The sequence below is a fragment of the Lolium rigidum genome, chromosome 6 (genome assembly GCF_022539505.1).
Source record: "Lolium rigidum isolate FL_2022 chromosome 6, APGP_CSIRO_Lrig_0.1, whole genome shotgun sequence".
Classification (NCBI taxonomy): Eukaryota; Viridiplantae; Streptophyta; class Magnoliopsida; order Poales; family Poaceae; genus Lolium; species Lolium rigidum.
The window spans coordinates 111,133,998-111,146,739 of NC_061513.1; the positions used below are offsets into that span (position 1 = coordinate 111,133,998).

Below are 12,742 nucleotides of genomic sequence, written 5' to 3' on the forward strand. Positions count from 1 at the left end.
CCGCTTTAGACAACATCCTCTCCTATGAGCATGTTTTTTAAAACACATATAAAAAGGAAAGTGTTTTTTAAATTTCAAACATATGAATCCCTATAGAAGTTGATATGAATTTGAGTGAAATATGTTCTGAATAAAGCTATAATTCTACAGAATTGGTTGTATTCTCGTATGCAACACAAAGAATCATCATTGGGTAAGCTGACAAAGTGCGAATAAGGACATATGGTAAACGAAATTTTCTATATCATTCCCCAAGCTGAAACATGGTGCCTTCATCTTTCTAGTGATTTTCATTAATTCTTCACCTGAAAAAAAGTTATGTGTTAGTATATCTCTATCAACAGAGTTGCACAAACCAAGAATAAGATTTCAGCACTTATGGGCATTTTAAACATGTGAGTGTACGTATGAAATCATTTTTATCATGTTGTCTTTTCAAGGTTTTTTTGCGAAATCAAATCATAAGTGCTAAAATCTTCTATATATATTGCATATTTATCACGTTGATGTCATAATAAATTGATTGATTTGTCTTCTGCAACTGTTTATATGGAGCTGTCTTGTGTACCAACGTGACAGAGGCCATCGACATCGCAGTAGCCAACGGCGCCATGATGGAGTGGTTCGGGAAAAAATCGCCTAGCCCATGTTGTCACCACCACTAGCGAAGCACCGTCGTGTTAAGCCTACACAATGGGGGAGAACCTAGAACTCCATATTGTAGATTGGGGTCGCCCCATACTCCAATACCGCCAGATTTAACGAAGGAGGAGGGGTTGTGGCTTGGCGTGCCTAGAAAATTGCCTCCCTAGGGTTAAATCCAAATTCCAGCAGTAGATGAATAATTGCAAATTTTTGTGTGTGTGACATTAGAATGAATAACTTCAAAATAACTGACATAATTTTTTATTTTTGCTGATCAGAAAAATATATGAAAAAAAGGAGGTGGATTTTTTTTTGGGATTTATGGTTAAATAAGAAAAAGAAGAAAACAGGGGTAGACATTGTTCAGTTGCTCTTGGATTCACGCGTGTCTCATCAGATTGATTTCATAGCGGTTCCATACTTCCCTAGAGGCGGAACTTCTGAAGTCAATGTGACGTGTTAAGTCAAACTTACACACTCTTATGTTTAGATTGTTGGAGAAATAGTTTCGGTTTTGCTATGTCTTAGTCAACTGAGATTTTCTTAAGTCTAAGTCACTTACAAAAAAATGCTTGAGTTGCATTTTTCTGTTAAAAATGTGCAATTGCATTTTTCTACCAGAAATGTGCAACTGAACTGAGTTGCACTTTTCTAAGGTGACTGAGACTTAAGAAAATCTCAGTCAACTGAGACATGAACACACCCAAATAGTTTTGCTAGTCATCGTGATGTTTGATTTTCTTTAAGATACCACTCTCCTAAAATTAAGCGCCACTAACTAAATTTGCACTCATTAACGTGCAATTTTAGCAGGATGTTGTGCCATTTTATTTTGTAGTGTTACTAGTGTATAGTGAGGTTGGGACGAGATGTTTAGATGTTGATGTGGAGACTTGAAAAAATGGCCTAGACTTCAAATAACAAGGCGGTCAGAAACTCCTAATTTTAGATCGCATCCGCTCCAACCTGAGATGGAAATTCGTCATCTTGAGAGGCCAAGCGTCTCAGCGAGAAACGGTGGAACACTGGAACCGGAAAGAATACCCGGCCCTGAAGTCAAAATTCAGCACACACCAGGCAACAAGAGGCGGTGCGGCGTGGTCAACTGTGTGTGGATGCTTGTCCTGGCCGGCCATGGAGGCGAGGGGGGAAAGCAACGCGTCTTCTCTCTTTCTTCATCGACAAGGTGGCGGCTCGAGGTGGTGTTGTCACTGGATGTTGCCTTTCCCCTCCGTTTCGGTAGCCGTGGTGGCGACCAAGACGTGGAGGAGGCAGGACCTGGAGGCAGCAGAGAAGACGGCGAAACTTCTCCCGCGGAGATTCCCAAGCGAAGGCATCCGCTGCCGCTGCTACTTTCGGCCGACGGGGCCGCTCCGCTCCTGCTGAGTTGCTACTCAGAGGATTCCTCTTCCTCCATTGTCGGAGGATCTCCTTCCTTCAGCACGGCACACATCACCGCCTCCTCACCAAGTGGTTTCATCCCCGGAGTGGAGAAGGTGGCCGTCGCTGCAAGGTCAACAATGGCATCGACAGAGAAGGACTTGATCGCGTTTCCAGATTTTCCATGAGGTCCTTTTAGCAAAAAACAAGGACTGTTTTGTAATTTTTTTTTATTCTAAGTCGTACTTGTACTTGTAACCTGCCGAGTTAATGAAGCTTCGAGTCCTCTGGACCCTTCTCCCGTTCAAAAAAAAAGTCCACAACCACGAGTATCCAAGAACAGGACGAAGAGTTGACATGTCCCTTGGAGAAGAGCACTAGTTCTCGAAGGGAGCAACACCAGTTCACGACCGCGACCCATTCCGAACATTCTACTACCGGACCGGGCGGCTGCTCGATAGACGCCGCTCCTTCTCGTTGTCACTCACTGCTCCGACGATCGATGATTTGGATCAAGGGAAATCTCGTTCAGAAAGGCCATCTCCAATGGGGCGACGTAAACGGATCAAAAGCGTTTGTTTGCGTCTGCGTGGATAAAAAATACGTTCCAGCGGCTAGACACAAAATGACCAATGGTGCAGGGCAGGCCCATGTGGTCTATTCCCTAATTAATACATGGCAGGATTCTTGCGGTTAAAAAATGCGTCTCTGCCGCTGAAGAAAGGGTAGACGCATGTGAACAAGCCACCACCTTTTACGTCCGTACTTGACACAAACAGACATAAATTATATCCAAAATGTGTGGCCATGTTGAAGATACCAAAAAAATAGATCAAGAAAATCCAGCAAGACAGTAACTGCGAATGAGAACCTGCCAAATCCAACCACGCATCTGCCTCTGCCCAGCTCACTTTCCAACGTTTCCCTTGGCCCTCGTGTGCGCTTTGCCTTTCTTCCTCCCCAAGAATTGAGGCCCTGTGCTGTGCTGCCCACTTGGCCTACAAACAGCCCACGCGGCCCTCGCTCCGTCAGCGCTCCAAGAGAAAAACCACATTGGCTTGCCGGGGAAGCCTTCTCCGTGCTAAATATCACACTACCCGCCCCGGGCGTACGCAGCAAGCCACCTTCCCCTCACCTGCAAAAAGCAGAGGACAGACATGTTTCACTCGCTCGGCGCCGACCACCTCGCCACGCCCACGCCCCACTCCGGCGCTGCCGTCGCGGGCGCGGGCATGGACGTGACGCTCGCCTACCTCCCCCTCAACGAGAACGACTCCCTCGACATGCTCCTCTACGACGTCCTCCGCGAGGCCTCCGCCATGGCCGCCGCGCCCTCCCCGCCCAAGTTGCCAGGGGAGGCCGTCGCTGATGATGATCTCGCCGCCATCGGCACTGGCGAGGGCGGCAAGGCTGCAGGCACGGCCGGGAGGGCCGCGCCGGAGCCGCACTACCGCGGGGTGAGGCGGCGGCCGTGGGGCAAGTACGCGGCGGAGATCCGGGACCCCTCGCGGAACGGCGCGCGCATCTGGCTCGGCACCTTCGGCACGGCCGAGGAGGCGGCCGCCGCCTACGACACCGCCGCGCTCCGCTTCCGGGGCTCCAAGGCGCTGCTCAACTTCCCGCCCGCCCTCGCCGCGGACGCGCACCGTGGCCGCGCGGCGAATTAGGCGGAGACACACGCGCGCGGTGGCCGGTTGGGGCGAGGCGAATCGTCGCTCCATGACATCCCGAGCGCTTACTTGCTCGTCTGCCGTCGGTTCGCTTTCCCTCTTAGTTTTAGGCATCAGGACACTGAACTTCGTTAATCGCTCCTGGTGGATCAGTTTGGGTTTGGTGCTATTTTCGCGCAACGGTGCAAGATTATGTTTCGATGTTCTGTGTGATGCGTCTACGGATATCATCAACTGTACAGCAATGAGTATTGTAGACGAGTACTACCTCCGTACCGCTTCATGAGTCTTACCTAGGTCGTAAATTTAACTTAAATAATACAATCTACTCTGTATATAATATAAAAAATTATACCATTAGAAAATATACTCCGTATAAGATTTGAAGTTTCTAGTGATATATAATTCTTGTAATATATATATTAAGTTTGTTAAATTGGCAACCTAAAGCTGCGTGTAAGACTAATAAACCGATATGGGGTTAGTAATGTTTTTTCCTAACTGAATTCCCCAAAATTGGAAACAGATGGCCACAAAAGTGTTGGATAGACCGTTCACCGTCCATCCAGAACAATTCCTGTAAAATCGTTAACTCGTGAAGGAATCGGTGAAGACGTACCCATGACATGGCGACGAATATCCTTCATAAAAGCATTCATTTCGAAAAGCAAACATTTTGACATTACTTTCCATGGAAGATTCCCCATCTCGTGGCCCACAGCCTACGTGAGCTCAGCCGTGACATCCATGTTTTACGTCGCTGGCCCAGGACCCTCTACGGACAGAGTTGCCTCCAGCTGCTCTACGCCTCTACGCCTCTATGGCCAGAGTTGACGCAGTACATTACACTACCCACTACCCAGGATGCATTTCATCAATCACAATCATCAGAAAACCTTCCTAAAGAGGTGCAGTAGTAGTGAAATCGTCAAAATGGTCAGATTTAGACTTTTAGAGTCGCAGATGCTGAATAAATACATAATAGCCACGTTTACTTTGTTCCCCGACGTTCTAGGCATGGAAGTCTCTTTCACCAAAGATTCAAACTGAATGACTTAAGACACACCAGGAGACATCTGTTTCCAGTTTCTGCAGTGATAGTGCGGTGCTGACCTGATCACCTTTACCTAAACATTTCGTTGCTTTGCTCCTACAATTGTGGACCAACCATATAGTGAGCCAATAGAATCCGTCAAAAACCTACTTTTCAATGTAGACGATAGATGGAGAAGAGAATGCATCCGACAGCGACCACCCTGCCAGGTGAAACATATTTATCTGACACCAAGAAAGTCCACGCACGTCACAGACAAGACATTTATCCACCACTGAGAAGTCCGCTCAATTCTGCACCATCCGTCGATTCTTGTCAATATAAAGCACTGTTAACGCTGCAATCATGCTGGGGGAGTAGACATTTGGTGATAAGCTCGAGCCACCCAGCTCCTCCGCAAATAAATTGCCTCGTTGCTCGATTGGTTCATAGAGAACCTGGAGCACTCGTTCAGCTGATCCAATTTGCAGCTGACGGACCTCGTCGTCAAATATTACCTCGCTGGCCGGATCAAAATGAGATAGCATATGATGAGGTCCAATTCAGAATGTAAAATGCCGAAAGAGTATTGCTAAAAAGTCAAAACAAATATAGCACACCCTCAAGAAAAGCAACAGAAACCAGTTCAGCAATAAACTAGCAGGGAAGACTAGGCACGTGAATTTATCGTATTGCCCCACCTACCGTCCTATCTATACTACCCTTGAATTACTGTATTCATGTACGAAACCTGATCAGTTGTTCGTATTCTGTTAGGTATAACACTTCCACACTACAAGTATACCAGTAATATACAGCAAAACAGTGAATGTATGTGGCTCATGTGGGGTGGAAGTGGAACATGAACATCCATCGGGTACGACTTTGTGTGAGAAACATACCACAGGCACAAAAACAGGAAGACGATCACCTCCGTTAGGGTTTTCAGACCATGAGTAACTGGGCAAATGTGTAAGCCCTACTTAAATATGTTTGAGCACATGAACTAAATGAGCTCAGTAAGCATATCCTACTGGCTGCCATCAATCAAGAACTAACGGATGTGCATCTGTCTTACGTGTACAACTAATACTGTGCCCACAAAGCTATATTGGCCTAAACAAGCTGGTACCCGCTAGAACTTGGAGTGACTTAATCAGGATGTGGTATAGCTGCAGCACCAGCTTTTGAACTGTTAGAACTTCTTATTTAGTTATCTACAAAATATCTAGTCAGTACTTCATCTTTAGGCTAATTAGAATGTTCTCAGCAAGTTTAGTAGCTCGAATAAACAATTAATTGGGGCTTAGTCGAGAATATCCAACATAAATAGAAGCTCCAGTTGTACTACTGAAAGAAAAAGGTATAGATTAGACAGAAGTTACCTTAATTTTGCAGCTAGTTTTTTATCTGTACAAGCTCGAAAAAGGATCTCAGGTACAACCGGAGAGTTCAAAAGAATGTTGGGCAGAGAAATAAAGTTAATCTTCTTCCTCAGGTGGATGAAGCACTCAGTGATGAAATGAGCTTGGTAGGCCACTACACAGGGTAGCTTTGCTAGCATGAGTTCCATGACGGCTGTTCCTGAAGTACATAGTGCTGCTTTACTAGCCTGCCATAAAAGAAGCAATACTTTCTTAGTCCACTCACAGAATACTGAATGTACAATCAAATTGGTTGCAGGCCTGCAGCACCTAGCAAGTAACTATATCAACAATGAAGTCCCCTGTTGACTATTTGCACAATCAGACTTGACTTCTTTAAGTTTCACATACTAAAAATTAATCAACATGATCCATTTCACATTTAGCTCTCTTGGTTCTACACTTTGCTACAAAAAGTTAGCCGGTTTGAGATGTAACAGAGGAGCCTTAACATTACCAAATACCAACCATACAATAATGTTTTGTCTGGAGAACAAAGAATCAACACCTGGAAAATCTTCTTTGTGTATAACTAATCTAATTGTTGATAGATCATACAGAATCATTTCATACCTTTCCTACAAAAAAAAAGTTATAGTATAGAGTGGGAGAATCCAATGGATAATGCAATCAACGGTACTTCAAATTTCTCTTCATAAAGATTTTGATCCTATATAGCCCAAGGACAAGATAAAAATGATAAAGCTAACTTAACCAGTCATAATATGGGGCTATGTGCACAGGACAACTGTACAGAAACACAGTACCATGCATCCCTTTTACCCGCAAAAAAAATGCATCCTTTTGGAACAAGTAGTAATTCATGCTTTACATGTTAGCATGGTATGGTGCTTTGAAATGCCTTCAGTCTTCAGATCCACCAAATGATTGAAAACATTATCAGCATTCCAATTGATGTTCCAAAGGACGAATTTGGTGCATGAGAATTAGAGTCATGTAAATTTAAAAGAGAAGTGAGCTTACATTGAATGCACCATATCTTTTCTCCAGGGACCCCCCAGGTATCAGTACCACTGGAAATGGCACTGATCGAACTACATTCTCAACATAAGTCTTCACGTCCCGATGCGGAGCAACTGGGATGACTAGTGAAAGTTCATTTAATGTATGACTTAGATGTTGCACAGTTCGCAAGAAGATTGGAAGCATGCGAGCTACTTCCTGCATCCTGCTTCCAGGCAGCATGGTTAAGATTGTGGCATCTATCAAAGGAGTATTTCTCATTAGGAAATAGACACATGCATTAATAGCACAACAGTCACATGCATATTAAGATTTTCCCTAGTGAGAAACCCTGGCACAGTTACAAAGAGATGAACAAACTAGCAGCTTGTAAACTCGAACACAAAATCCAGATAGGATGTCTTGCTAGAATGGAATCCTTGCATTGTGTAAAACAAAAATAAAATGTTGATCACAGCAATAATATAACGATAACAGAGTTGACCATATCATCATCTCCTAGTTCTATGTAGTTTCCTTTTAGCGTTGCCCATATGTTCCTTGTTTCACCAGATCACAAATTGTAGCTTTGTAGGTCAAAATTTTAAATGCCATCACAAGATAAGGATAGGTGCTAAGAGTTTTGGCCTTCCATTTGCTTTGCATCTCATGTAAAAAAAATCTTCCTATATAATGACTCGGCCGGCAGTGGCAGTTGGTACTTAAGGATTGATAGTGTGAAAGTATGCCAACATTTCAATGTAAATTAATAGCTGCCAGAGTGGTGGTCTGTACATTTGAAGTTGCCCTACTGGCAGACATGGACCTTTGCTATTAGTTTTTGGTAAACAGTATATGGTTCTTTGTTATTCCAAGATCCATATCATGATATGAAAGAGCATGCCTTCCCATAAGTTATTGGCAACCAAACTGTAAGAACTTTCATGTTGTATGTTTCCTTGATGATAATTCATAGGAATGCATCGATAAACATATTTTAATACCATGTGATTAAATAACTGCGATAATCAACACATACAATACATAAATTTGATAAATGAGGGAAGAAAACCACAAAAACGAAAAATGATCGTTTGCATACCGATTGACAATATAGTATTGTGCGCAGAATGAATGACACATTTAATTACCTGGGGACAGTCCATACTCCAGTCGAAAAGCTTCAGCACTTCGTTGATGCACGGACTTGTCAGAAGGTAACTCTGGGTCCTAGGAAATTTTGGTACACATAAGGTATACACAACTGAAAATGACTAGTCTTAGTGATTCATTTCCCCGATATCAGCAATTTCAGCAGATCAGATTAAAATGCTTAGTTTGAGAAATGGAATAATTTAGTCACTTGTAGAAAACAAGACAACCATTAGTAGTTACTCCATGTCAACATCATTCTCAGCATAGCAATTTTTTATGCACAATCTCAAAAGATGCAAGGGAACACCACTCTCTCAAAGCCCTCTCGAACCTTTTTCTCATATACAAAAATCTAGTGCTAAGGATGACCTAGCCTCAACCCTCTTGTGTGCCCCTAATTACTTTTACCATGCTTTGGATGAGATTTTGGCTCCTTCGATTTCTATGTCCATTGTGGGCTCCCACCCATCCTATTTGAAAGCGAGTATGACCCCTGAGCAGGATTACTATAAGAGTTCATTCTCCTGCTCCTAATGGATATGAGCCACCTTCTTGGCAAAGGAGATAGACCTTTTATCCATCAATGACAGTGACAAGTGAACTTCAACATTACTCGTATGAAGTGGTACTAGAAATTAAATAGCTAATAGATATCAGTTTTATAAAGAGATATTTGACCATGTTGTCCTTCATATGAAGTGTCGATGTATCATTCACTGTAGCAAGTAGAAGGTCATTATGCAACAGATCTTAATGAGACATCTGGCAAGGAGACGAACATAAAGTAAGTATATGTGTTTGTGTGCGGTGGGTTGAGTTTTGGACAGAAAAATCTTCAGTCCAGTATCAGGTTGATTGCATTGATGTCAAAACAAAGCCACACTAATTCTTTAAGTATAGTCCTTACCACATTTAAACCAGCAGCATCGTCCAATAATGGATGACCAACGTATGTAGCAGGCAACCCATTTAACCTGCAAATTTCCTCTTCAAATGGAAGGATACACAACATATGGTCCACAAAATCACACAACTTCGAGAGCCTGCTTTCACCACCTTTCCAGGCCCAGAATGATGGTGCAACATAATGGACATGTAGAGGACTATCGGCCTTTTGATTGTATCTACCTGGACAGCAGAAATACCTTACCAGGTTTGCTCATGAAAAAATAAATGTAAAATTTGGTTGTTTGAATGAAATTATGGTATGGTAAAAAAAAATGCTTCCACTGAAAGTAAGGATGGCAATTTTACCCACGGGTACGGGTACCCGCGGGTACCGTACCCACATGGGCAGGGTATGGGTACACTTCCATGCCCATGGGTAGTACCCATACCCTACCCGTTAAGTCATGGGTAGGGCATGGGTATAGCTTTGTACCCGCGGTATACCCATACCCTGCCCATTTATTGTCAATTTCTTACGTGACACGTCTACTTTTGTTTAATTATGAGTTACTGTATGAGAATGGGATTATCATATTTTTTAATTGTTATGTACTAAACTACTTGTTATCAAGTTGAGATAATTCATTTTTTTAATCGAATTTGTTATTGGTAAATGTAAAATTGCGAGTGACTCGTGTACAATTTAACCTACCCACCGGGTACCCAATGGGTATGGGTACCCGCCGGGTATGGTATGGGTAAACTTTTATACCCATGGGCACAGGTATGGGTAGAAGTTTGTGCCCATCGACTATATGGGTATGGGTATGGTATTGTTCTACCCTGCCCATACCCTGCCCATTGCCATCCTTGACTGAAAGCCTTACATTTTAATTGCTGCAGAAGGCGAAATGAGAACCCCTTTGAATCAATGGTAACTACAGCATGAGGCCGAAATAATATAGCAGCATCTACAGTATCCACAATCTTCCTCTGCAAAACTAAAATGAGTATAATCATCATTCAAGTGCATACGAACAGAAAGCAGAACATGAGACACACCAGAGATGAACCTTGACATTATATATGTGTGGAAGCAGTTCCCACAAACCCATTATGGCAATTTCTTCCATTGGAAAAAGTGATTGCAAGCCTTCCTTGCACATTAATTGCCTGCATTGACAAAAATGTGTTTATTGAGCAAGTAAATGAACAATTGAGCTTACAGCAAATGTGTGATCCAACTTGGAATCAGGTTTGGATCAAATCGTATATGTGGATAAGTATGTGATGCAGCAACAGTGCCAAGCTGGTTAATGCACGGATATGCTGAGCACACAAAAATTAACTCACTTTGCATCCAAACAGATAGAACACAAAGTAGCAGCTGGCTGCAAACATCAACCCACTGACATTTGATTAAGAAACATGTGCATAGATCAATAATCTCAAACATAACTGTCTGATAGTGCTAACTCCACAACAATTGATCCTCCATTTTGTTTTCTTCTGATGAAGATACAAAGAAAGATAAAAAAATTACAGCGACTCTGATGTTATGTTTGCTGTATTCACATGTGCTGTTTCTTCTTCATTACATCCTGTAATGAAGAGAAGAGAACTATTATGTTTTCTGTCTTCTCAAGTGTGTCAGACAACCATTTATTCCCCAGTTATCTTTCTTTGCTATAAATCCTCTCCAATGTTGACGTATCATCTTGAAAACAGAAAGAGTGGGATATCGTCCTTAATTCTTCTGAAACCGATGAATCTATGCCTAAGGAGAACCAATGCAGGAATTATTAAAAAAAAAAAAAAAACTCCCTGCTCCTGTCACTCGACTAAAATTGGATACCTAACAAAATACTCACTGGGACTTTCCCTCTTCCTCCCCACAGACTTGATGTTTCAAGTGTGTACAGAACTATAGATGGAACCTAATCCTATGAACATCATGTAATCTGAAGATTTTAACACTTTGAGGAGGGAATAGATAACCAATCCTCAGCTAAATCCTTCTCCCATTTTCGTTCAAGTCCAATTAGCTATTGTATGAAGCATTTCTTGCATAACAACTACCATAAAGTCCTTATGTGAATGAAGATTTGTAACTGTACAATGCACCAATGGACATTGCCATGGAAAACCAACATAAAGCTCAGCGGATTCAAAGCTATTTGTCAGATGTCCAATGGGATCAAAAGGCCATGATACTTTGCTACCATAAATAACTGAACCAAAAATGTAGGAAGAGGAGTTAAACCAGACCCGCCAACACCGGCGAAACGGACGGGTACGGGGGAGAGCTTCCTGAGGGACGCCATGAGGCGCGAAGCGAGCGAATCGCCGGAGACCTCACCGGCGACAACGAACACCCGAAGTTCGCCGTCCCGTGACGCTGCGTCGAACACCCTCCCACGGGAATAAGCGCGTGAGGGAAGCCTGGCCAGCAGCCTTCGCTGGTGCCAGGCGGCAGGGATCCATCGTTGCAGCATCAGCCACAGCGAAGGAGAGCGGCGGCGGCGGAACGGGGAACAGGGGAGGGACAAGCAAGAGTTAGAAGAAGGAAATCTTTTTTTTTAACCTGAGAAGAAGGAAATCTCCCTTGGATTCGAATGTTGCAGCATTGCAGTTTGGAAAATGCCGGTTTGAAGTACATAGTTGACTACAGAAAAGTTCGGGAAAAAAATTAGGGGAGCCGGAGGATTTGAAAAATTTCACTACTACATCCGTTTCGGTTTAACAGGCACGCACGCAGTTAAAGATAAATTTTGACCATTGATTTGGTCAATAAAATATAACTTTTATGTCTACAAAATATATATCGTTAGATTCGTATGCAAAAAAAACTTTCCAATGGTATAATTTTTGTGTCATATATTTTATATTTTATTGACTAAAATAATGGTCAAAGCAATTTCTTAAACTACGTGCGTGCAATCTGAGACGGAGGGAGTACTGTGCTCACCGTGCGAGTTCCATATATCTATATCTATCTATACCAATGTAAAAAAAAACTAAAAAGATCTATAAAATCTAAACGATGTAAGACCATCTCTAACCGAGCCGTAAAAGGCCGAAACAAAAACTTTAATTCAGTCTCCGAAAACGTATTTTCGGTTCATAAAAAGCTGGCGCAGAATAGAGCTCGTAAATCAAAACTATAAAACATAATAGGTTCGGTTTGCGGGCTACCATCCGAACCCGTAAAATCAGGGTTTTTCACACAATCGCCATATGCAACATAAATCAACACATTCAACAATCGATCATAAATAATCAAATAAATAGACTTAAGCACACAATAGTCATCTAAATTATTACAACAAATGAAAGAATGTCTCAACCAAATTACAACAATCATTTTCAAACAATAAAACTAATAAATAAATGTCCCAATAATGGTTCATGGCACACATTCATGAATGAAATAGTAGGATCATGTTTGCCGACGACCATGGAGTCTCTAGTGGTGCATTTTGAGATCATAAACGAGATGGGCATGAGTATTGACATCCTCAATCTACCAATGCGTTTCAAGAAAAGCTTCAATGCGATCGGAATTCCTTTGGGGTTGCACTCGG

The 12,742-nt window shown here is 42.6% G+C and overlaps 2 protein-coding genes across 2 annotated transcripts; one reads left to right on the top strand and one right to left on the bottom strand.

The window, feature by feature from the left end:
- Nucleotides 1-3,182: 3,182 nt before the first annotated feature.
- On the top strand, nt 3,183-3,692 carry LOC124663119 (pathogenesis-related genes transcriptional activator PTI5-like). The gene has a single exon (XM_047200861.1). The coding sequence runs from the start codon at nt 3,183-3,185 to the stop codon at nt 3,690-3,692; it is 510 nt and encodes a 169-aa protein (XP_047056817.1).
- Nucleotides 3,693-4,697: 1,005 nt separating this feature from the next.
- Nucleotides 4,698-11,653, bottom strand: LOC124666474 (probable lipid-A-disaccharide synthase, mitochondrial). Its single transcript, XM_047203822.1, has 8 exons — nt 11,427-11,653; nt 10,232-10,331; nt 10,046-10,151; nt 9,178-9,398; nt 8,267-8,345; nt 7,137-7,375; nt 6,114-6,340; nt 4,698-5,250 (listed from the first exon to the last, which is right to left on the bottom strand). Exons 1-8 carry the CDS (start codon nt 11,651-11,653, stop codon nt 5,037-5,039), a joined length of 1,413 nt encoding a protein of 470 aa, XP_047059778.1. The 3' UTR covers nt 4,698-5,036.
- Between the last annotated feature and the right edge of the window lie 1,089 nt (nt 11,654-12,742).